This window comes from Bicyclus anynana, chromosome 2, assembly GCF_947172395.1.
Source record: "Bicyclus anynana chromosome 2, ilBicAnyn1.1, whole genome shotgun sequence".
Lineage (NCBI taxonomy): Eukaryota > Metazoa > Arthropoda > Insecta > Lepidoptera > Nymphalidae > Bicyclus > Bicyclus anynana.
The window spans coordinates 9,117,860-9,144,455 of NC_069084.1; the positions used below are offsets into that span (position 1 = coordinate 9,117,860).

The following is a 26,596-nucleotide window of genomic DNA, read 5'->3' on the forward strand; positions in this document are numbered from 1 at the left end:
TTTATTTTAAACAATTCAAAATAATTTATCATGAGGTGGCTAGACACTTAGCTTCATGGCAACCCTTCGGTAGAGACCGTTAAAGTTTTATCTTTAACGGTGTATTTCAGTCCTGGGTGAGCCTATAAGCTATTTAAGCAACTGCTTAGACTTAGAGCATCCCGTCTAGGAGAACACCAGTGACGTTAAAGAAAAAAAAATAAAATCCTCCGAAAAGTCCAAAAAACGTTAAATCATGTTGAGCCGATCCCCTCTAGCATGGGCTTTCCCATGCTAGATGGGATCGGCTCAACATGGCAGGAGGAACAAAACATTCGTATTCTACGTACGATACATACCTAATGTTATTTTTTTTTATTCAAATTTTAAGGGAGGGGGGTCACAGGGGAAAATTCCTTAGGGAATCAAGTTACCGTAATCCGGCACTGGTATACTCCGAAGTGTTGCCGCGAAACAAACAGGGGGCATAATTTCAAAACCACCATAGTCCAAATTCCATAAATGGCCTATGTACTTAATATACTTAGTCTACTGTCTATGTATATTTAGATGCTTAGGTTAAGTCATGTGTTTGATGGTTTTGGTTGACATATAGTCGAGGTAATAAAAGGCATTATACAGTGGAATACTGTATTTGAAAATATTTACAAAATGATAGTCTTATAATTTAAAAATGCGCCGTCAGTCTGTCTATTTCGTAGAGATCTCCCATTATCTCCTCCACTTTGGTGCCAATCTTCTTTGCGATCTGAAACAAAAGGGGAAAAACGCGTTATTGTTCTACCTACAAGCAAAAAGTACCGCCAAGCGATTTAGCGTTCATGTACGATGTCGTGTAGAAACCGAAAGTGGTGTGGATTTACATCCTCCTCCTAACAAGATTCCATCTTAGATTGCAACATCACTTACCTTGTAAAGAATAAAAAAATATTTAAAACAAAAATAGTTTTTCGGCTATTTACATAATTTTGTTACATATTCATTAATATCATTATCGTATGCATTCTTTTTAATTGATTTTTGACTGTCAATGAAGAAAAATCCCGAAAAACGAGTACAACATTATTATTTTCTGAAAAATAAACTCTTAAAATGATACTTTGAGCAAAATAAGCCATTAAAATGATATTTTGTGCGTTTAAAACACCGTAATTTTAGCGCGCTATGCAAACTTAGATTATGACGTCACAAAAGTAAAAATACGGACCAATAGATTTCTATTATTCAATTTGATTTTACCGGGGATTTTACACACTTTCTGATAACTAAAGTTCGTAATTGAAACTGAGTAAATTAAAAAATATATTAATGTATATTGAATGAATACATACCAACTATGGAATACAAAGAAAATATTTGGCTTTAATTCGAATCACATACATATTCCGTATCGATACATTAACTTCTCCATTACCCTCAGTAACAAGCTCCGCGGGTGAAACCGCGTGGCACAGATAGTTGTCAAAGAACTAAACTACTAAATGATTTTTTTGAATTTTGAATAGATTGAAATGAAAATTTGAATACATAGCCACCTGCAGATAAATCTCGCAGTATTTTTCCTAAACCTAAGGTTGCCTGGTAGATATCGCTACTTAAAGTACTTATTACTAATTCTGTATATTTCTGTTCTGTGCATTTTTCGGCGCGAGTAAGTTATTTGATCAGTCGGCTCATGTCGTCATGAGTCGAGAAAGTAGTAAGCTAGGTGAAAAGTAGTGGGAGACCGAGTGCTGGTGATATAAGAGACCGCTCGGGCGGTCTAGCTCATCCTTGATCCGTCTACACCTTTGTTGGATAATAATCCTGGGTTGTTATGGGATAGGCGGGGAGAGTGACTTAAGTGGAAAAGGGGAGTGTTAGATATTTGTCAAAGGCGCCTTTAACCCTACACACATCGTTCACAAGTGCGTCACTCAAAGTCATTCTTTGCCACTCAGGGTTCATTGGTAACATTCTTAGTGGGAATGGTACACCTGAACTTGACTTTCATTCAATAATTGTGATTTGCAGACCACCGGTTCTGATGTTAAACCCGTTTAACTCCGACATACTATACTATTTATTGTGGTGTACAAATAAGTGTAAATAAATAAAATAAAAATTAATAAACGTACATCCTGTTGCTCAGAGATGGGCATAGACGTGTAGAGAGCCACCAAGTCGCCATCGAGGATGCCTCTCGCCGCGCCGCCCCCCGCCGCCCGCCGCGCTGACTTGTACGTCCTGATACAACAGAGTATACAATAATCATCATCATCATCATATCAGCCGATGGACGTCCACTGCAGGACATAGGCCTTTTGTAGGGACTTCCAAACATCACGATCCTGAGCCACCTGCATCCAGCGAATCCCTGCGACTCACTTAATGTCGTCAGTCCACCTGGTGGGGGGTCTATCAACACTGCGCTTACTAGTGCGGGGTCGCCATTCCAGCATTTTGGGACGCCAACGTCCATCGGCTCTTCGAACTATGTGCCCCGGCCATTGCCACTTCAGCTTCGCAACTCGTTGAGCTATGTCGGTGACTTTGGTTCTTTTGCGTATTATACAATAGTTAAGCTAAGCATTATTGATCGATTTGTCATGCATGTCAAGCCTATTGATTATGAAAAAAAAACAGTTTAATCACGAACACGTTACCTGTAAGCTCTAGGGTTCAACCCGGCGACGTGGCAGCAGTAGTTGTTCATCACGTTCTGAAGCATGAGCAGTCTTCGGTACACCTTCTCCGACACGGGCAGCACGTAGCCCAGCCCGCCGTCCAATGTTGCTGCATAATAAATGTTATTCTTTTTACCCGACTGCAAGAAGGGTAATGTTTTTCGCGCGTATCTTGTATGTATGTAATATTCTTTATTACCTCATATCTCCCACACCGCTGAACGGATTTACGTAATTAAGATATCGTTAGATTCGTCTTTATAACCCCTTAAATGTTCTTAGATAGATGAAGTTAAAAAAAACCAACAAGACGACTGTGAAACGCAATACATATACTCGAGGTGGATTTTTTTTTCTAATACTGCGATATGGGTATCAAAGTCAAGGACTCATCAAGAGAATTTCAAAATAGTATATCATAGTTATATTAAAAAGACCTACAATTAGAAAAACGTTACTTATTAATTGCTATACAAAATACGCGAGGCAATTTTGTCGATTTCTCTTCACGAGGTTATCTCGTTGTTATAAAAATACTATGATTATAATATACTACTTTTCTTTATTTACGATTATACTATTTTTATAATTAAAAATAAATACATTGGTAATTCAATCTACAATAATCTTTAACAAAAATCAGATGTTTAAAATATTAATTACAGTAGGCTACAGCCTCAAAAAACCCGTTTCAAGATTGAAAAAATTGACAATTCCAGATAAAGTGTAGCTTGGTTACCCTATAGATTTTTTCAAAACTAACCAAATGAGTTTTACATACCTAATGAGATGGTGTATATCCCACTTGCATTTTATCCATTAATTACGGAACACCCTGTATATATCACTTACTGAACATAGTGACATGTCTCCGCTGCGGCTGGGGCGAGGATGAGTTGCGCGCCGCTATGCGGAACATGGCGTGTACTTGTTGGCCCAAGTGATAGTCGCATTTGCGGATCAGTCTTTGACCTGTTATATACAAAAATTACATATTTTAACATGTAATTTATTTACATACATTACATATAGAAGAAGAAGAAGAAGAAATATACTTTATTGTACATTAAAAACAAAAATAAACAATAACTTATAATAACACTTAGAAACTAATGTACAAATGGCGGTCTTATCGCTAAAGAGCGATCTCTTCCAGACAACCACTGTGGAAGAGAAAAAAAAAAACGTAAGCACCGATTCGGGTATACGCACACAAAAAATAAGAAAAATTAAGTAATTTAAATACATAAATAATATGCAAAAATACATAATAATAATATATATATTGTTTAACATACATTATTTAGATTTTAATTGATGTACTTTGTTATTATCCCTCAACTATACAACATGGTTTTGAAAACCGTTTAATGCACAAAGAAGAAATTTAGCAGGGGGGAGGGGGGGCGGGTTTAGTTTATAATATATGCTTTATAGCTAATGTCCGGTGGGCCGGGATCGAATGGGCGATGTAACATCAAATTGGCGTAAAAGGTTGTGGTGAACTGTGCTGTTTCAAGGTTATGCCAACTGTTTGTCTTTGTAGTGATGGGACAAAAAATTGTATATTTGGCAATTGTAATTGAATATCTTTGTCCCATTCGGTCCGAAACGCAGTCTCTGAGCGGCCGCACATTAGTGGATGTTTGCTAAGAACGGAATTTGCGACAGGGCCGGAATAAAAAGGTGGAGCGGGCGTCCCCGCTTAGTTGATTAATAATATGTAGATGGCCATGTTATAGTGCATTTTCTATCCACGTATTTGTCAAATATTTGCCGAATATAGGTACGGAAATAAGTTACGGGAGGGAGAGGAGACTTGCGGGTGGGAGGGTGATGCCTTACCGACGCACCCCAACCATACCGCTGATACCTAAAATTTTTGTATTGTACAGCTTAACGCACGATGTTCCGAAACGTCATTTTGCAACTTTAAACGCCTAAACATAGTCAAGTGAAGAGGTGGCATTATATGGTGCCTACCTCCATAGCTCTCCCTCGCTTGTGGTTGGTACATAAACAGCGCGAAGTTGCCGTCCAGATCGCTCACCAGGAAGCCTAGGTTCGCGTTATCCACCATGAACTCCATCTCATATATCTGAAACAATATCATCGTGACAATATCCATACTCTTACCTAACCTAACCTAACCTACCCTAATCTATACTACAGCCTTTCTTGACAAGTACTGTTTACCAACAAAGAAATTAGAAATGAAGGTAGAAAACGCATGTCATTTCATAATTAAGTATGGATTGTTTATAAAATGTAATATAAAATATATTAACCATATCTAATTGTTCTAAGGTATTAGTATTATTCAAATTTATTTTAATTAATTTAATGAACAACTATAATTATTATGAAGTGTGAAATGACTAGTGATTTATACCCTTGTTTTTAATTTGTTTGTTGGTAAACAGTACTCATCAAGAAAGGCTGTAGTATAAACAAAAATAGATTTGTTTAGGAGTTGTCCACATTTCATTCAAAATTAATCCTAATTCTCCCGACCTGAAAAGAGCTGTCAAGTAAAAAGTTGGACGGTAAAAGGAACAGATAGAAGACGAATGCATGGGAACGAAATTCGTAAGTTGAGATGAATGTGTGGTGTGACTATGTGTTGAGTATTGGTATGGCCTACCATTCTACCTACCTACTCTATTAGGTGTTGGGTTGGAGTATGGTAGGGTATGGGTATGGGTAGGGTAGGGTAGGGTAGGGGTAGGAGTAGGGTAGGGGTAGAGTGGGAGTAGAATAGGCTAGGGGTAGGGAATGAGTCAAAGCCAAGCTTGACCGGGTCCGCAAATAATATAATAAAAGCCATGTATGTCATTGGCTACAAAAATTCAGGCTTCTTTATGAAAGATAGATTCTAGAAGACCACGCCGATACAAAATCGAGAAAACCATGCCTAACGCCAATCATTCTTTTCTTTCTTACTTTATATATTCTTTTATTAGTTAATTCTTTTATTTATTTTATCCTGGTCGTAATAAAAACATTGTATGCCACTGCACGTAATTAGCGATTGCAGCACTCGTGCTGTCTATTGCGCAATTCGGTTTATAGTCTGGCAAGGTCATTCCCATGATATGCAGGCGAAGGGGAGAAAGACTGCGCGGGTGTGAAATTGTGTGAAGAAGTGAGGTGCAGTCGTGGGTTTTTCAGTCATCGCTACACGCCCCCCGGCCCGCGCGGCCTATCGGGAGTGTTACGAACGAAGTTGCCAAGCTATACAATTTGTAGAACTTAACTAACCTGTGCAGTCCTCAAGTCTCTGGAAACCAAAGACAAGGTCCTCTGTTGGTCCTGATACCTCAACAGAGATATCGACTTGTACACATCGGCCACCAGTATGAGGTTCTTCACCGCCAACATCCGATGCACGTATATTTGCGTGTCTATGAACGCCACGCCCACTAGATCGTTGTCTTTTAGTTGCCAGATGTAGATCTGTTTAGGAATGAAATAAAATTAAATTTATAAATTTTGAAGCTTTTTTAAACGTCAAGTTTGCCTACAGGGACTCTACAGTAAGCAAAAAGTCAGCAGTTGAAACATACTTTTTGCTTTAAAAATTTCTATGCAAACTTAAACATATTAATTTTACAATGTTATTTCAAAGACATAAAAAATTACAAGGCAATTCTTTTCATTGAACAATTATTATTTTGTCAAGAAATATTTCTTGACTTATTTAAAGAAACTTTAGTTTTAAATAGGCTACTGAAAAATATTATTTTGAGATATTAAGACAGCTCCTAAAGAGAAACATACAAATATTTTTACTTTTTATTTTTACTTAAAATTTATACTACTATTAAATTTATCACTTTTATTATTATATATATCGAAATAATATGTATTACATTACAAAATCAATCAAATTGGTTTATTAAGCAAAATCGTAAAAAAAAATATCAGAAGATATCACAGATTTAAAATGGTTGTAAGCCACATAAAAAATTGATGATTTATGCAATAAAATTCAGTTTTTATGCATAGAGCTTTAGTGATATATACAAAAACAAAACTGTGAAATATAAAATGATCACCTTTTGCCCAACAGCAGATATAAGGAAGCCAAGAACTTGCGTGAGCGCAGTAACTGGACCTTTCTGTTCTTTCGCGTAGATTTCTTTGAACCTATTTTTCGTTAATGGCTGACCCGGCTCGGGTACGACGTCTATGATATCGTAAATTATTATCTGTGAAAAATCAATATCAATGAGATCTGTGTAGTAGACTTTTTCATTACACAATTTACAAACGCTTCAAGTTATTTGATTAACAAGTATAATTTGAAAGTATTGAACTTTTATTTTACGTACGTTTTGATATTATCTGTTTTTGATAATTCTGCTGCGAGAATACTAAAAATCAATTTGTATTTACAGAACGTAACTGTCTGAAAAAATATACATTCTGATATTGTATGTCTAGTATTTTACTGGTACATTTATGATAATAATAAAGTCACTAAAAATCCTAATTTGCATTTGCAAAAAAATGCATAAAAAAAAATATTTACCCTTCCTCTCGAAGTGATGTCTTCGCCATAATTATAATTAGTTCCTATTGCAATGTATCCTCGTAGACCTGATCTGGGAAGAATTTATTTATTTATTTATACACATGAAATATGCCCAGAGAAACATTACAGTTTCCCAATTCGTTTCTCGAGCAATCAGAAATAACAATTACAACAATAAATCTAAAATTACAAAATGAATATTAAACAATCAAAATAATTTAAAAATAATAAATTCAATATTGACATATATTTTTAAGTTATAATTATTAGGGCATTGCAGGACACGATGGTGGAAATGGTGAAATTCTTGGAAGCAAAAATTTCATTTAAATTTAAATTGTAGTCATCATGTCCACAAGTTTTATGCAAATAAATCGTTGATTGACTGATCAAACAAATGTGATGTAGCTAAATCCAGGCAGGAAAGGCCGTGATAGCCCAGTGGATATAACCTCTGCCTCCAATTCCGGAGGGTGTGGGTTCGAATCCGATCCGGGGCATGCAATTCCAACTTTTCAGTTGTGTGCATTTTAAGAAATTAAATATCACGTGTCTCAATTGGTGAAGGAAAACATCGTGAGGAAACCTGCATACCAGAGAATTTTCTTAATTCTCTGCGTGTGTGAAGTCTGCCAATCCGTATTGGGCCAGCGTGGTGGACTATTGGCCTAACCCCTCTCATTCTGAGAGGAGACTCGAGCTCAGCAGTGAGCCAAATATGGGTTGATAACGACGAATCCAGGCTGTAGGGCGAGCCAAAGAAATGGACGTACAGACACACATACGTCATGCATAGATACGCTATTTTATGTGGATTATTTGTGTGGATTTTAAGTAATTTCTCGCATGTTATTAACACTCACCGAGTTCCCTCGTACGACAGAGAGACGTTTTTCAAACAAGTGACGTGCTCCCATTCCTCAAACTCTATCCGCGTGTTGGGGATGATCTCCCACGACACGGGCGAGAACAGCATGACGGAGAAACGGTCTTGCAAGGGGTACGGAAATCTGCAAATAACAGTAGAATTTTAAACAGTACCCAAATTCACCAACAGAATTGTCTGTTTGTTTTTTGAGACACACGATCGACACTCACACATCGGAAATATTTAACATCATTAAATATATTGTGTTCTTACACTGCAGACAACTATAACTTAAATTCGCAATATACACACGCATAATTTTTGCACAGAGTAGCAAATACATCGCTTATACTATCCACAGAATATATACACAAAATATTCGATTACTTGATCAATTGGTTTGCTAATCCATCAAAAGAATCGATTCTTTTTAGATATTTGTTTTTATTACAAATTTGATATAATTAAGGTAAAAATAATTACGAATTAAATGTAACTTCATCTTTATTTTCATCTTTTAGCTTACAAGTTGTTACCGTATTTTTTATGTCGTGCAATTAAACGAACCGCCATATTTTAGAAAGCTCTTTACACTAACGATTACAACATTTAAACATCGATTCAATAGAAAGAGTTTGTATAAACACGTTAGATCGTGATCATATACCTTTGACAGAGGAGTAACGTCTAGCGAGGCAGGTCCTAAGGTAATTGGTCTGAGAGTGGAAAGCATTGTCCCGTGACTTGTTGTACTTTTTTCTATATTTTTTTATTTGTTTTTCTAATGTTGTGGTGTACAAATAAAGTATAAATAAATAAATAATAAACTGGTTACTACCGGCAAACCGGCAAAGTGATACCGCCAAGATATTTAGCGTTCCGGTACAGTTCTCCGTAGAATTCGTCAGGAATATTTGTAGAATTGTATATTGTACCTTTTTCAAGTAAGCCCGCATTCATCTTGGATTTCATTGTCCAGGGCTAACTTGTGAATGTGAAAATAATGTAAAATTAAGTCGTATATATGTATTAACTGTGGCAAAATAGTTATTTATGCCACTGTCATGTATAATTGTCAAGTCAAGGGTTATTGTAGCACGAGGGATTTTTGCAATAGACAGCGCGAATGGTACAATGGCTAATTACGTGCAGTGGCATACAATACTTTTTCTACGATCATGATAATAGACATAACTTGGTAAAAATATATAAAATTGGCGAAACACTCCCGAGCACCCTGTAAATATTACCTGTCTCCTTTATTCTCATTGGACTTTTCTTTGTCTTCCCCATTGAATTTGTAGTACGACTGAGTGGGCGTTGAAGTGGAGCACACTAGGCAGTAGGTCTTCGACTCCACGTGGAATGTCACCGAGTGCGGCGTCTCTCGCAATGGAACTTTGCGTACAGCCCACGCGGCTTCGTATGACAAATGGGTGGGTAGTACTGAGATTCTGAGCGATACCTAGATGAAAGATTGAAGGTATTAGTATGTAGCAGAAAAAAATTAACCATATGCATATGCAGGTATAGAAAAATCCTACGAATGGTATACGTCCATAGATATTCATCGTACGTATCGCATCAAACGGATTTTTAAATTTACGGTAGATATAAAGCGTTCAATGTAATCCGTACGATGCGGATCGCGGGCGCACTTGTAAAACTTTCCATACAAAGAATATTAAAATCCGTTTGATGCGATGCATCCTCAGACCAATTATTGTATAGGACCTGCCACGCTTGATGTTACTTTTCTGTCAAAGTATATCATCAACGATCTAATGCGATTATAAAAACTGTCTCTATATTATCGATGTTAAATAGTTGTAATCGTGTTCGTCGGTTAAAGAGCTCCGTAAAATACCTTTTTGTGTGATTGAATTGTGTAAAAAACGGGCAAAAACTTCTAGTTTAGCATAAGATATATACCAAATCTAAGCTCGTTTTCCTCAGAAAATGACAGACAATTTTGTTCGTGACTATGAGTGCGATACAGGTCCTTCTATAACTGGTCTGAGGATGCATCCGATACGTACGCTGCGCATCAGAAGACGCCTATTATATAATGTGTATATGTGTAGGAGTTTTCTATACAATTTGAATTAATTATCTTAATTTAAGCGGCCTAAGGTTATGTTTGTCGCCGATAGCTTATTAGTTGCTTGCGTAAAAGTATAGTCAATAGGGAAGAAATAAGTGCACTCATGACAAAACAAAGCTTGAACGGGTCCGCTAGTATATAAAAGACTGGATTACCGAATGATCGGTGGACTTTGAATATTATTCTGGCACATAAATGCTACTAGGGACCTACAGGCTACTAGGGAGTTTTGATTGTGGTACAGTGCTTAGTCACATCATTCATTCATCATTATCAACCCATATTCGCCGATGAACAATTTTCCATAAATGTTACTTTGTTCAGTACCTGTCGAACATTTGTTGTCCATTCTGTCAAATACTTTAATGATTGACATTTATACATGCGTTCAGAAATACTGACAATTAATTAACATTTTCGCGTGCGTTCATGAATTTATTTTGTGTAAATTAAAGTTTCTATTTCCGAAATTCCAATTTCTAAGATTTATTCTATATGTTAAGTTCAGAAGTAGGGTAGGGGTATGGTAGGGTTAGGGTATGGGTAGGATAGGGTAGGGTAGGAGCAGGGAAGTGTAGGGTAGGGGTAGGGAAGAAGTGCTGATAAATAAATAAATAAATAAGTCAAAGCGAAGCTTGACCGGGTCCGCTAGTTATATTTATAAACCAAGTTTAGTTTATGTATTTATTTGTAAAATAATCCAACATACCTTAGCATTAAAATACAAGAAGCCCTGCGGACAGTTGGTGTTGTTGAAGGAGGCGAAGGAAGACACGGGCCCCTCGTCGGGGCACAGCGGGTGCAGGCGCAGCTCGCCGCGTGCGCCCAGCAGGAGTATGTATGGTGTGTAGCCACATATGAACACGCCGTTATAACCGCCCACGTTACCTGACCACCAAACACTATTAAAGTCCGGCCGCTCAGTAATTGCGTTTCCAACAGGTCGTGCGAATGATACAAACATATTCAATAGGGTCGTCATCAACCCATATTCGGCTCATTCCTGAGCTCGAATCTCCTCTCAGAATGAGAGGGGTTAGGCCAATAGTCCAGCGTGGTGGACTACTGGCCTAACCCCTCTCATTCTGAGATGCCCAATGCGGATTGGCAGACCTCACACACGCAGAGAATTAAGATAATTCTCTGGTATGCAGGTTTCTTGTAAAGAATAAAAAAACCCTATTAATACGTTTAGAAAACCACCAGCCTATACTAATATTATAAAGAGGAAAACTTTGTTTGTATGTTTGTTTGTTTGTTTGATTGTAATGAATAGGCTCAAAAACTACTGGATCGATTTTAAAAACTCTTTCACCATTCGAAAGCTACATTATCCACAAGTAACATAGGCTAAATTTTATTTTGGAAAAAAAATAGGGTTCCGTAAGATATTTGGGGTTTTCGGACACAAGGTGTAAAAAATCAACCAGAATAGTTACTTATTTTGCTTACGCTGGCTAAACTATAAAAGATAGAGCCATAAAATGTTCTAATGAATTGTAGATCTTATAAATATCTACAAAAAATCCGTGATACACTATACCAATCTGTGTCGAGTGAGGCACAACAACCATTTTCTTATTTAAACATCTTGAATTTTTTGTACTACATTTAAACGCATTTATTTTACTCACGCTATTAATCCTTATCAAAGGGTAGGGGTAGGATAGGGTAGTTGAAAGTTTACATCGAGTTTCACGGGGACGAAGTCGCGGGCGTCGGCTAGTCTTATATAAAAGTAGTTACCGAAATATCTCATCTGCCGCACACTGTCCCTCAGCGCGGACGCCTCGTAACCATCGTCTGGACACGTCACGATACCGCTCCGGTAGCCGAACGGGAACGACACGTGCATGCGGGAAAACCGCATCTTCAGGTTCCCGCGAGGGTATCTGTACGCCTGGACCATGGTTACAGTATTTTTAGCGACAAAAGCGGGCAATGCCTTGAAGCAACTGGGGTTCATTTTAATGTGAGCCTGCCTCGTGTAAACAACGTTGTCTCTGGCTTCCTTCGCCCGAGGCGGTGGCAAAGAGTATAAATTGATACAGACATTCACAGTAGGTAAATAGTTAAATACCTAATTAAATAAAATAGAACTTACTCTACTACAAAAATAAGAAAACCGTATGTCGATTAGATAAAGACCTGCCTCGCAAGACATTATTTTTCTGTCAAAGTATATGATCAACTATCTTATGCGATTATAAACACTGTCTCTATATTATCGATGTTTTATAGTTTACAATCTTGTCCGTCTGTTAAAAACCTCCTTAAAAATACCTTTTTGTGTAGTTAAATGGTGTAAAAGACGAACAAAAACTGCTAGTCTAGTATAAGATATGTACGAAATCTAAGCTCGTTTTCCTTAGAAAATAGCAGAAAATTTTGTTCGTGAATTTGGGTGCGATACTAGTCCTTATGTATTTAGTCTGAGGCCGTTATAGATATGACCTCTGCCTCCGATTCCGGAGAGCGTAGGTTCGAATCCGGTCCGGGGCATGCACCTCCAACTTTTCAGTTGTGTGCATTTTACGAAATTAAATATCACGTGTCTCAAACGGTGAATTAAAATTATGACATAAACTAAGGGTAATTAAATTTTGAATTTTTTTTTTCATTGAATATAGATCGTGTCAGTGTAGTATATAGACATCCTAAATACTAAAAAAAAATTAAAAAAAAAAAAGAAAAAACAATGCGTGCGTACAAAGTACACATGTCAGAAGTGAAACTTCTTTGGCGAACTAATTTATAAATCTTGTTTATATTTACACAAATCTAAAACTTTAGATTTCCGAGACTAAGAGGAATGGAAAAAGGAAGATAGGTTAGGAATTTAATTGTTATTAAAATACAATAATATTGTAAATAGATGAAAAATCTGCGTTTACTGCAAATGACGCTATGTGACAGAAATGCCATCTAAAGTTCTAATAATTAACTAGTAAACGAATACACAACCAATATGGCGTGTATTATTTCTCGATATCTCGTATTCTCTCTCTCTCTCTCTCTCGTTCAATCTTTCTCACTATAGCTCTCTCCCACCTCTCACTCCCTAGCACAGTGCGTGATACGACGTTCGCTCTGTCTCACTTTTTCTCACTTGCTTGCTCTACTCTCACTCCACGGCTAGTTGCTTCATGCTACGTTCGCCCTGTCTTACTCTCTCTCAGTCGGTCTCGATCGCTCTCTCTCTCTTTTTCGACACTTCCGTTGCATACCGGATAAAATTTTACCCTCGTGCGCCTAAAGAAGTTTCACTTCAAAAATATATACGCGTCGAATTGAGAAAATCCTCCATTTTTTGAAGTCGGTTATAAATCCTAACTCTAACCTGGTATATCATCAATTGGTCACCATCGCACCGCAGCAGCATGAGCACTCGCGAGCCCTTGTTCCCCAGGCCGACGACCAATATTTCCTGTAACTTCTCCACGTTGGCGCTGTGCCCTGTGTTCATTTCTTCCTCGTCGCTTGGATTCGTGGGAACTGGAACGGACTCCAGACTGTCTGCTAATATCTGAAGACAACACATTTTTTTTTCTTATACAAGAACATTTTGTATGCAAACGAAATGGGTGCCTCAGGGCAAAAAAGCGCCTTGATGAAAAAGCGCCTCGCGGCTTGTTGAAAATAATGAAATATATCGATATCAATTAATAAAAATTAAGGATTTCTTAAAGAACTGAATTTAAATATCAAGTTTTTCAAATTCAAATGTTTCGAACGTCAAAATCGTGACGTCACTAACACATTTGGTGTACGAAACGTCAATCTAATTGTTAACTAATATTTTTGTCCAACGCTCCGTTTGTAAGAGATTTACTATAGTGACGTCATAAAACAGTTGGAATATAGACTGTCATGGCCGACAGGCGTTTTGGCTCGTATTGTCAAAAACATATTTAAAAACTAAAATTTTCATGTAATCGCGCTAGTAGAACAATAATGAACAATTTAAGACCATTTAAAAAAAGTTTCAACTAGCCTGTTCCACGTGGACGAAGTCGACGGCGTGCCGCTAGTTTTTAACCGACTTCCAAAAAGGAGGAGGTTCTACGTTCGGCTATTGTTATATGTTTTTTTTTAAGTAAATGAACAATGCTCACCCTTTCACCAGCGCACACATCGCGTACCAGGAAGCTCAGTCTCATCTCGGGCAGTGAATATATCTCGAGGTTTCCGTTGTCTCTGACCACGAATAGCCAGAAAGATGGCTTCGGGTCCTGGAGATGCCGGCGCCACCAGCGGGACACGCGTCTCGGTACGCCGGGGTTCCTGGATTGTTCCGCTAACATTATCTGTGGATATAAAGTTTACTCTTCCTCAGTGCCTGAAGACAAATGTCTTCGAACAGTGCGTGTTGCCAGTGATGACCTATGGTTCCGAGACTTGGTCGCTAACTATGGGCCTCATAAGAAAACTCAGAGTCACACAGCGGGCGATGGAACGAGCTATGCTAGGACTATCTCTGCGTGATCGAATCAGAAATGAGGAGATCCGCAGAAGAACTAAAGTCACCGACATAGCTCAACTTGTCACGAAGCTGAAGTGGCCAATGCGCGGGGCACATAGTTCGAAGAGCCGATGGCCGTCGGGCTAAGGTGCTGGAATGGCGACCTCGCACCTGAAATATTGACATCAAGCGAGTCGCAGGTATTCGCTGGATGCAGAAGGCTCAGTATCGTGATGTTAGGGAGTCCCTACAAAAGGCCTATGTCCTGCAGTGGACGTCCATCGGCTGACATGATGACGACGATGATGATGATAGTATTCTATAAAAAACACGGGTGTGCTAACTAAGCGACTGAAGTAAAGTTTTTTCAAAAATAAAATAATACATAAAAGAGAAACTTGAAAAATAGTAGCGGTTAGCAGCGCCATCTCTCGTGTCGGACTAGCTTCACTTCACAATTCTACTAATATTATAAACGCGAAAGTTTGTATGGATGTTTGGCTGTTTGTTACTCTTTAACGCCGCAAATACTGAAACGATTTGACTGAAATATAAAACGAAAAGATAAGACCCTGGGTTAACACATAGGCTACTTTATGTCCCGAAAAAGTCCATGGTTTTGCGAAATTTGCGAAAAACTGATTTACCTGTTATGATGGTATGAATGTTTGTTATCCTTTCACGTCCCGACTGCTGAACTTTACGCGGACAAGGTCGCGGGTATCGCTAGTCACACTAATATAAAGGCGAAAGTTTGTGTTTAAGTGTGTGTGTAAATTTGTATGTTTGTTCTTCCTTTGTGCTGCAGCTACTAAAGCGATTTGGCTGAAATTTGGAATGAAAATAGATTTTACTCTGGATTAATACTTTCTGGATTCATTCATCCCGGAAAAATCCCACGGACGAAGTCGCGTGTGCCCGCTAGTAACACATACAAGTGAAACTTAAAAAATAGTAGCGGTTAGCAGCGCCATCTCTCGTGACGGACTTCTTTACTTCACAATTTGCAATATCTGCAGATGGGCGGGCATAGCTGAGACAATTGAGGTTTTCTTAATTGGTCCAGGTCTGGCTGGTGGGAGGCTTCGGCCGTGGCTAGTTACCACCCTACCGACAAAGACGTACCGCCAAGCGATTTAGCGTTCTGGTACAATGTCGTGTAGAAACCGATAGGGGTGTGGATTTTCATCCTCCTCCTAACAAGTTAGCCCACTTCCTTCTTAGATTGCATCATCACTTACCATCAGGTGAGATTGTAATCAAGGGCTAACTTGTAAAAAATAAAAAAAAAAATTTAGGATGTGACACTTACGCTCGCCATTGAAGCGGGTGTTTGGTCGCCGCCGTACAGCAACTCGTCTTCATCGTTGAGCTCGTACACAGCGCCGGGCTTGAAGCCTTCCGCCTTTATGTTCTTGCCCTTCATTTTTCCCGTAAATTCGCCTTTCACCTTTAAATTATTTTCATTGTATCACTTTTTATATCGGTAAGGAAAGGGAATATTGGATTTTGAACTATTATCAATTTATCGTTTACAAGCAGACCTATACTACGGGTATTACGGGTATTCCGTAATTATTTAATGGACACCCTATATATCTCAGATCAGTTACTATAGGACCGTGTCTTTAGACGCTACCCCTCTGTCAAAGTAAATGATCACGATCTATCGTGTCTATACAAACTGTGTCTATAGCATCGATGTTTTATTATGTTAAAATGAAGTGAAACGTGTGTAGAGTGTGAAAATGAGACATTTTTGTTGGTTAATTTGACTGGTATACAAGTCCAAAGGTCTGAACTTTTTTTGATGAAAAGGTTCACTTTACCCACTGTAATATTAAAAAGTAAAATATATTAAATTAGTACCTGCACATTTTCCATAACCTCCGTACTAGTGAAGAGTCCACTCAAGTCCCGGTAAGGCACAGCTTTCAGTAATGGCGGACGGTGAGGCACGGCCTGCCTTGTGGGCGCTAGACGGGCCGACTGAAATTAAAAAGGAAAACATACTAAAAACGGCAATCTAAACAAATGCTATTATCTGTGGAAACTTAACAATATGGTCTTTGGGTCCGGGATCAATAAAATGTATTCCATACTGCTTAAACTGTCCATATGTAATATTCATGGTGAGTGTAGTAGCGAACGATAGTGGTTAGGCGTTTTCCTTACAAGCCATATCCCTTATTGGACAACCTAACTTGGTTTTAAATATCTTTCTTTATCGATTCTGCAAAAATATTTTTTTGATGAATAGGAAAAAAAAGAATTTTTACCTATCCACGTTTTATATTTTATCGTTTCATGACGTCACGTTTGGTGTTTGTCATAATTATTAGTTATTATTTAGTTTGACGTTTATTCCTTTAGTACATCAAGTAATATTGTGACGTCACAAAATGGACGACATCGTTTTGACGTTTGGACAAATTAATAAAACACATGATTTTTAAATTAAGTTTTCTATGAAATATATTATTATCGATATATTCCATGTGCTATGCGAAATTAATATCGTTTATACTAAATTTGATGTGGGTCAACTATCCTGTTAGCCCCTTCACGACCGGACGTGATCGTGGCCGCAAATCTGGCTGGCTTTCTATCCAATCGAAGCTATTGGTCTGGGCCGTGTATTGCCTGAAGTGCTAACGGTCAGTTGCTACCATGCCAACTTAAGACATAGACAAAAGTGTTCCCGTGTTATACGCTGAAAGGTACACGGCTAACAGAGTGGCAGGAGGGATTTTAGCCGGTAAGAGTCTGGCACTACCCTTAAGTGTCCATGAAGATTTCTCCTCCTGAAGGAAAAAAAAGTAGCTACCATATTAACTTACCGCGGCGTCTCTAGCCCGCAGCTCTCTGAGGGCCAACACTAGAGCTCTGCCACACGTGGACACCACGCACAGATAAGGGTCGGCGGTTGATGCACTCTTGGCCGTCCACTCAAGTGTTATCGATTGTACCAGTACACCATCTGGAAACATCACATTTACTCTGTCCAGTAAATCTATTTTGACTCGAATCTATACCAAAACTAGCGGACGCTCGCGACTTAGTTCGCGTGAAATTAAGTTTCTCACAAATCCCGCGGGAACCATGGATTTTTCTGGGATGAAAAGTAGCCTATGTCTTAATCCAGAGTAAAATCTATTTTGATTCCAAATCGCCGCAAAATTGACAGTTTCATACAAACTTTCATCTCCTATGTTATCCTCTTGGAGGTGGAATTGATCAAAATCCTTCCTTAGCGGACGCCTACGTCATAACATCTACCTGCATGCCAAATTTCAGCCCGATCAGTGGTTTGGGCTGTGTGTTGATAGATCACTATGTCAGTCAGTCACCTTTGAGTTTTATATATTTAGATTACAAAGCTGAAGAGTTGCGCGCGCTAATAAAACGCGCTAATCTCAGGAACTACTGGTCCTACTTGAAAAATTCTTTCAGTGTTAGATAGAACATTTATCGAGGAAGGCTATATATTATCCCCGTATTCCTACGGGAACGGGAACCACGCGGGTGATACCGAGCGGCGTCAGCTAGTTGAGCATGAAACTTTTTCCTTTTTTGAAGTTGGTCAAAAATGCTGTGTAAGTGTATTTTTATTAGTAGTTAGTAGTGTAGTATTATGACCACCACACGAAGAGTCGTTTAATTGAGCGATCTGTAACTTGACAGATCCTCTGCTATGAAAAAATCAGTATATAATAATCAAGCGACTGATCACTGATAGAGTAACTGAACACAAAAAAAAATATTTTTTGTGTTTAGTTATTTACTAGAAAGTTAGATAAAGGTATTCGCTCACTTCTCACAAGTCGTATGGCGGTGGTGGTGACCTGCACCATGAACTTGTTGTTGCCGAGGTTGCCCGCGAACACGGTCGGCGCGCTCGTCATGAAGCCGGAGTTGTCCACCTCATTGATCTCCTGGCCCGTTTGTAGGACCTATAGCAATAAAACTGTTTCAACACCTTCAGCCAAGTGACGGATTCGGATGATTTAAGCGTAAGTTTTATCTATTACATATACGAGTATTATAGCTTACTTTATGGCAAGTAACAAAGACTTTGGAAAATAAGCTATTTGACACTTATTAGAAGAAGGTAAAACCGGCCTTAAGACTGTATTAATAAACATAACTCAAAAGCACATACCATTCAGGTATGTGCTCTTGAGTTATGTTTATGCAGTGTGGTTTTCTTCATTACCAATATTTCTTTACATGAGAACTTCAAGTTCGATATTCGTCGACGTCTATTAAGAAGCCTAATATTGTACAGCCATCTCAACTTTAGCTCAATGCAAACTTAACGTTTTGTATCTCGGACGACAAAGTTTGGAAATAACGTTTCATACAATATACACATGGAAGTTTATACGTCAATTGTCACGGGGACAAAGACAGAACGACGTCATGGTGTATACATAAAATAATGATAAGAAGGGAAGAAAAGCAAAAAGAGAAAAAGAAATGGGAAATACCCTAGAGGCAGTTAGCGCGATGTAATGCCATGCAGTTCCGTGTTAACTCTGACGATAAAAAAAAGACATAATGTAGAAAAAGTAGACTCACCATACTGGAGTCTTCCTGTGTCAGTATGAGGTACGCGTGAGTCCCCTCCATGTCGCGATGCGCGTCGCGATTGACTTCAGACGCCTCGCCAATTACCGTCCACATGTCTATGCAACCTGTGACATACCAAAACTAGAGCACAAATTCTTGTAACACAACCTCCTAAAAGATTAGATCATAATGTTCAAACGGAATGTGACCGAATTTTAAATACAGGTTTTCTGACAGGCCTGCAAGGGCCTGGGGGAACCATATTAGAGGCTTTTGCCTCCTGCATGCGATAATCACTCTCGACCAGTGAATAGAGTACAGACATAGGATAAGCACATTTTTGGGGGATTTAGCTGTCACAGACTATGGTGTGACTGACGATTTCGGGTCAACAAATCTCTCTGATTCCTCATCTAGCCCCTTGACTGCAGAATTATAGGCCCAAATGCAACTAACTAAAAATGTCCGCAAATATTTAGTCACTGGCACCAGTTCCAGGCTTCCTCTTTAAATTGTATATCGAATGGAAGAGAACATACGTCGCACCGCACCTCATTCCTGGGACTCAATAGCCACGCACAAAAGCAGCTAAGGATACGACCAGTCGTAACGCAGGTGTGTCATACAACACAGGTGTGTCATACAACGCTGACCATCGATATATATCGTTAGATGGGCCCCTCCTTAATAAAGAACGCACAATTTTATGTCATTACCCAAAGACGTGCACGCACATCTTATCTTAGTACGTAACAAGCGCATGCTGTGAGTAGATGTGGACTTAAAAAATATTTACTGTTTTTTCTCATTTTAATCCCTTAATTATACCTTCGTGTGCATTTTGGAAGTGTAAACACACAAGCCACAACAATGAATGAAGAGAAATGTGTTACGAATGATGACGTACACAATGTGCGAAAGCAATGACAATTCTGCAGCTGCGATGCTTTGAGGCCCATCTAACGATCTACAATCGATGACGCTGACGTGGTATACAACGTTGATTCGTTGCGACGACGCAACGGAACCAAACTCTACGTGGCATCGCCCTTACCCGGCAACTTGAACGCAGTAACCAACTGCGGTCTGACGGAGCGCTGCAGCACGGTGAGCGCGCCGTTCTTGCCGCGCCCGCTGCAGCAGACCAGCTCGAGAGCCAGCCCCTCCGCGCGCTTGGACTCCTCGCTGTCAGTCAGCAGTTGCAGCTCCCCCATCGTCACATCCCCGATTGGACAGATGTTGAGGAGGGAGTCACACACCTATTCAGATTTGAGGAATAAAAATTAAGCTATATACAATGGAAATTCGCATACTAAGTAAGTATGATAAATTCGACGTTAGAGCAGAGACAGAGACGAATATCTTAGCAATCCATGGATTCACCGAGCGGGTGCCGAGTCCATCGCGTGGTAGAGAGAAAAACTCCGAGCAAAGTCTAGGATTTGTGATCTCGATGTAGGGTTAAAGAATTCCTTGACAATCGATTAACACTCCCCTTCTCCGCTCGTGTTGTTCTCCCTGCCTAGCCAAATTTGGTAAGATCCTATTAGAGCAGCTTTGGATACCCATTCTAATATAGAATTAGCTTCTGTTCTATAGAGGCCAAGGTCTTTAAGCAAGTTATAGAGAGATTTTGCTGGTGATTCTCTCGCAACTACTTCTACAGCGTACAGACCAACGACATAGCCATTTTTAGTTAGTTAATTTGTTAGGTCATAATGTTTATTCACTTTTATACTGTGGTCCTTCGGAATGTTAGTCTCCTACAGCACAGTCAATAAGTACAACTCGCTTAGTTTGTCTGGAAAAAAAATTAAATATAGACTACAATTCATCCCGTAAAAATCCATAGTTCCCACGGCATTTAAAAAAGAGGAATTTCACGCGAACGAAGTCGCGGACGTCTTCTATAGGGAATAATAGGGAAACGGCTGAATCTCATGTGATTTTCGTCGGTATATACCAGACTAATTTTGAATCTAACGACTAACGGCAGCGTCGCATAAAGTACTATAACTAGCAGATTTTTATTGAAGTTCCGTACAGTATAAAGAACGAAACTATAACAAAAATCACATACGCATTAACTCTTATCTTATTTAGTAAATAGACATTTTTTTTAATCATTTAAAACGTACCTCAAAAACGTAACTGGTAAGCTGCGTAGACGTCCTTATATCCGATCCATACACCTCCAGTTCGTCCTTATCGCATATCTCGATAACGTTGCTAGCGACACAGTCACTGAGGTTCTCCAATCGTCGTTTTTTAGCAGCCGAATCAGACGTTTCCCTTTCCCTCTCTTTTTCCCTCTCGCCCTCAGGTACTGTGAGGTCTACTGTCGCCTCTAAAGGTTTGTCCACTGAAAACAGCATCCTATTTTCTCGTTCCGTCACTCTCAATAACAAGGAATTTCCGAGACGTGATCCGAGGAACAAGAAATCTTCTTCTATAACGCACATCTGCAAAAACAAACTTATTTATTGAAATTTCATCAGATCTCGACTAGATCGGCCATTACGTACAGTTGTCCACCGCGCAGCGCTAGAGCAAAATGACTCTCGCGTAGAGCAGCCACTAGCGCTATCTAGTGTAATACTTACACAAGATGTGAGCACGGATGCTGCGGCGCGGTCCAGGTGAAAGCTCCGTACACTGCGCACGGAGTCCGAGAGAAGTGTCAACACGTACAGCTGTCCGCCGCGCAGCGCTAGAGCGAGGCGAGTCTCGCCTAGAGCGGCCACTCTAGCGCCATCTAGTGTTATGCACACTCCTTCTTGGATACCTATTACAAACTTAATTATGTATTTTTTTTTATAAAATGTTATTAAAAACATATTAACTATATCTGATTGTTCTGAGCTAATTTATCAAATTTATTTCCATTAGTTGAAGGTGGTGGTAGTGGTGGTTATAATTATTATTGGGTATAAAATGACTAACGATTTATAACCTTATTATTTTTTTAACTTGCTTGTTGGTAAACAGTGCACATCAAGTGAGGCTTAAGTATAAGTCAATAATTTAAGTTAATGAGAAAAAAAAATCTTTGAACAACCAATTATCAATTGCTGACACACTCAAACTGATAAAGTCGGCTTTCTATTATGAAATCCGTATCCAAATTAGTCTATCCATTATGGAAAATACGAGGCCCCAGGCAAACAGACACACAGACACACAAGGCAAGCTTAACACATATTACTTCAGGATATAAAAAGTTTATAAAATTAGTCTTGAAAAACTCATAACTTACGTAAAGGAAAATTGGTGGTATGTGTAGCCACACTGTTCAGTGACACGCCGAACGGTGGCACCGACTGGTTCAGGTATATTAGCGAATTCACCGCCATAATTAGACATCCCCCTAAAACAGAAGGTAACTTTAACCCCTTGACAGCAATATAGGTCCAAACCAAACTAACATTTTACTCCGCAACTATTTAGTCACTGGCACCAGTTCCAGGCTTCTCCTTAAATTGTAAATCGATTGGAAGAACCGAATATAATGAACTCGGTAAAGAGACAAATTGAAACTTGGAGCAGAGGACAAAATCACTTTTTGTCACGAAATTAAATAAAATAAAATTTTATTTATAATTTCGTGACAAAAAGTTTTAAGTCCATGTGTCACCCACACATGGATTGAAATTTTTTTTAAAAAGATATTTTTTTTTTTCAAGTTACAAATATGACAATAAATAAGATAAATCATGAGTTAAATATAAAATAAAACAACACAAGATTTTTAATCCTTTAATAGTTAAAAAGGGTTGAAAATTTTATAAATCAGCCAAAGCAAGAAGGCAACGGTTTTTCTCGCAGGCTTCTCTTCTATTTTATAAATAATTCAAGAATATAAAGAGTTGAGAAACAGTTATAGTCTACTTGATCTTTTATGGCCTCCGTGGCACAGTGGTATGTCTGGTGGATTTACAAGACGGAGGTTCTGAGTTTGATCCCCGGCTGGACCGATAAAGGTTTTCTTAATTGGTCCAGGTCTGTCTGGTGGGTGGCTGGGAGAAACCGAAAGGGGTTTGGATTTTCATCCTCCTCCTAACAAGTTAGCCCGCTTCTATCTTAGATTGCATCATCACTTACCATCAGGTGAGATTGTAGTCCAGGGCTAACTTGTAAAGAATAAAAAAAATGATCATTTAATAGATTAAAGTTATTTTACCTAATGGTTTCTGTAGAGGTATAGCTTGGATGCAGTCAAAGGGCAGGCCCGCAGTGGCCCATATAACCGGATGCACTCTAGCGCTCATGTTGAGACTGACGCCTGCCATCGCACATGTGTCACTTCTTACTGCTGTTCGGCTGACAAAAGAAAAATAAATTTATTAATAAACACTTTGTCACATATAGTTATACCCCACCCTATGTTGGTACTTGGTATATTTCTAATATATAAAATTCTCATGCAATGTTTATTCCCATTACACCTCCCAAACGGCTTGACCAATTCTTATGATTTTTTTTGTAAATAAGCCTGAGAATCGGTTACTATATGTTTTCAAAACCCCTAAGTGATAAGGGATGTCCATGCACTCGCTAGTAGTAAAATTAAGCAAACTGGAAAAATCTGTAATTAATAAGCACTAGCAAGACAATTTTTAGGGTATGCAGTACTTTAATGCATGTATGAAGTGCACGCCAATGTGTCCACCCCAAAAAAATTGTCTTTTTTTTGGATAAAATTCATTTTCTTTTTTTTATGTGGCATTAAAAATACATACAACCCTAAATTTTCACTTGTCTATCACCAACCCCTACTTTTTAACCGTCATTTTAATAATTTTGCAAACAAACAAACTCTTCAGCTTTATAATATTAATATAGATAATTGAATTACAACTTACCCAGCAAATGTTCTTACTGGTTCATATAATAATAACAATGTAGGTTCATAATAGCCATATAAAAACTGTATGTCTAAAACATTGTCAATCTTTTCATCTAATTCTTTTAGTACAATTACATAGGAGGCTAGTGTCGGCGCACGAGTCACGTTTTGTGGCACTTGCTAAAATAAATTAATTAATTAATACATAAACTTCAATTATTAAAATAAATAAAATAAACTATAGCCTGGCAAGTTCCTTGATGCCACTCTCATGATATGCGGGCGACGGGGGGAAAGACTGCGCGGCTGTGAAACAGTGCGTGCGGGTAAGTGAGGTGCATCAGTCGTGGGTTTTTCATTCATCGCTACACGCCCCCCCGGCCGTATTACTTCTTCTTCCTAACTGTATTTTTGATGTCCCAAGGACTCAAGCAAAATACTGAGCGCCTTCTTTTCTCATATGCATCGCTAGTTTGGAATAGTCTTCCCAAGTCTGGCTGAGTGGGTGAGCTTAAGCTATGTATCTTGCTAAAGATTGGAGTATATTTAAGTGTCAGTGAATATTATTGATGGCCTCCGTGGTGCAGTGATAAGCACAGATTTACAAAACAGAGGTCCTGGGTTCAATCCCCAGCTGAGCAGATTGAGATTTTCTTAATTATTCCAGGTTTGGCTGGTGGAAGCGATTTAGGGTTCTGGTACGATTTCATCCTCCTAAAAAGTTAGCCCGCATCCATCTTAGACTGCATCATCACTTACCATCAGGTGAGATTGTAGTCAGGGGCTAACTTGTAAAAAATAAAAAAAAATAAAATAAAATTTTATCAAATTAATATGCAAAAAATTTATTATTAAATTAATATGTAATAATTTAATTACACTTACATTTTTCTTTGTATCAGACAAGGGCTTGGCTTCCAAAGGATCACCCTCCTCGGAAGTAATGTCCTTCCTAAATGGTAGTACTGCCAACTTTCGTCCATATAGTAACATGACAGCACAGCGAAATTCAGGATCCACCCTGATCCATGGGATGTGTGGGTGTGTTGTCCAACCTCCCTAGAAGTTATGTTTTGTTTATAAAAAAAATTAATAAAAATCTTTTATTTTGACTCAGAAAGGTTTTGTTTATTTTATCATTTACACTAAAATGTGTCCAAATCTCAGAGAGACTCTTGCTTTTTTAAAGACCATTTAATATCAAAAAATTCTAATTTGTCCTACTTGGAATTTAGTTATTCAGTACTCACACTTGATGCTCCTATAGTTGAGTTATGTTCAATGGAGACCACCAATAAGGTGAAAATAGTTGTTAACAACCAATAGGGTAGTTGACCCATATCAAATCTTTAATATATAAATGTGAAAGGTCATTCATCACAAAATCTCAAAAACCGGCGATAGGGCCAGATTAAGGTGGTCTGCAGTTTGTCTAAATTGAATGCAAAGTCTACATTGTGGATATAAGTCTAAATTGTGGATATAATGTTACTAAGGGTACTTATTAAAAATGTCAAATTCAATGTATATAATAAGATCTCTCTATAATACAATACCTTCATATCATCCTCCTCAAAGTAATGCATGCTTAATGTAACCAAGTTGTTGATCTGTGGATCATACTGCAGTACTGATAGTTTAGCTTCCTTGAATGATACCAGCAGGAGATCACGCCCTGCGCTAGGACATTTGACTGAGGCTATTGACATCACATTACCCCATAAAGTGTATGTTGCTAGACATTCCAGTTTCATTTTAGGTGGAATTGGTTGTCCAGCTGAAACAATAACAAACCATTGAATTTATTTAAGAAAAAAATTAAGGACAAAGATAAACCATGTCTTTTAAACATACTCAATGTTCTTATTTTCTTCTTCAGTAACAACAAATAGCAATTAAAAAGCTAAATAAAGTTTATCTAAAGACTATTCTATACAGTAAAAGCGCCTTATTTGCACTTCCTTTATTCATGTTTACAGTATTTGGGGATTTGTGGTGGGTCTAAGCCATATTCCCTCTCATTTATGGGCTGACCCAGTAGTAGGCTGTAAATTAGGTTGATGATGATGATAAATAAGGCCTGGTCCTATAGTAGGCAGTTGAAAATAGGATGATAATGATGATCTTTCAATGAATAGCCAGAACTTACCGGCGTTCACCTCTTTGGTGTGTCCCTCGGGTAAAAGTCTAAACACTTTCACTATATTAGCGCCGGCGGTGATAAGGCACACCTCTTCATTGTTGAAGAAACAGCAGCTAATAGCATGCTCAATCCCCGTAGCAGGATGCGTTTGCCGAGATACGGCAAACATTTTCGTTTATTTTAATAACAATGTTTAGAGGTTATGTAGGACGAGGATGCAACTTTAAATTTGTTATTCCTATCAGATACCTGCAGTTATAATTTATTTAGAAGATTATGGAGGTTCATGTTTATGAATAAAATGTTACACGGATACACATTAAATACGTTTTATTGTACCGCAAACGCAAAAATTAGCTTTGTTGACAAACGGTTGACAACACAAACACAGAGCATAA

At 38.4% G+C, this 26,596-nt stretch overlaps 1 protein-coding gene across 1 annotated transcript; it reads right to left on the reverse strand.

Annotated features, from left to right (window-relative positions):
• Positions 1-613: 613 nt before the first annotated feature.
• Positions 614-26,596, reverse strand: LOC112048851 (cleavage and polyadenylation specificity factor subunit 1). Its single transcript, XM_052886651.1, has 28 exons — positions 26,205-26,596; positions 25,612-25,832; positions 24,941-25,114; positions 24,072-24,235; positions 23,390-23,529; positions 22,466-22,576; positions 21,813-21,994; positions 21,348-21,671; positions 20,264-20,468; positions 19,219-19,334; positions 18,452-18,590; positions 17,478-17,617; positions 16,507-16,626; positions 15,950-16,087; positions 14,291-14,482; positions 13,516-13,701; positions 11,922-12,075; positions 10,885-11,063; positions 9,322-9,536; positions 8,067-8,213; positions 7,201-7,273; positions 6,725-6,877; positions 5,928-6,122; positions 4,650-4,764; positions 3,519-3,638; positions 2,646-2,775; positions 2,118-2,226; positions 614-748 (listed from the first exon to the last, which is right to left on the reverse strand). Exons 1-28 carry the CDS (start codon positions 26,365-26,367, stop codon positions 668-670), a joined length of 4,386 nt encoding a protein of 1,461 aa, XP_052742611.1. The 5' UTR covers positions 26,368-26,596; the 3' UTR covers positions 614-667.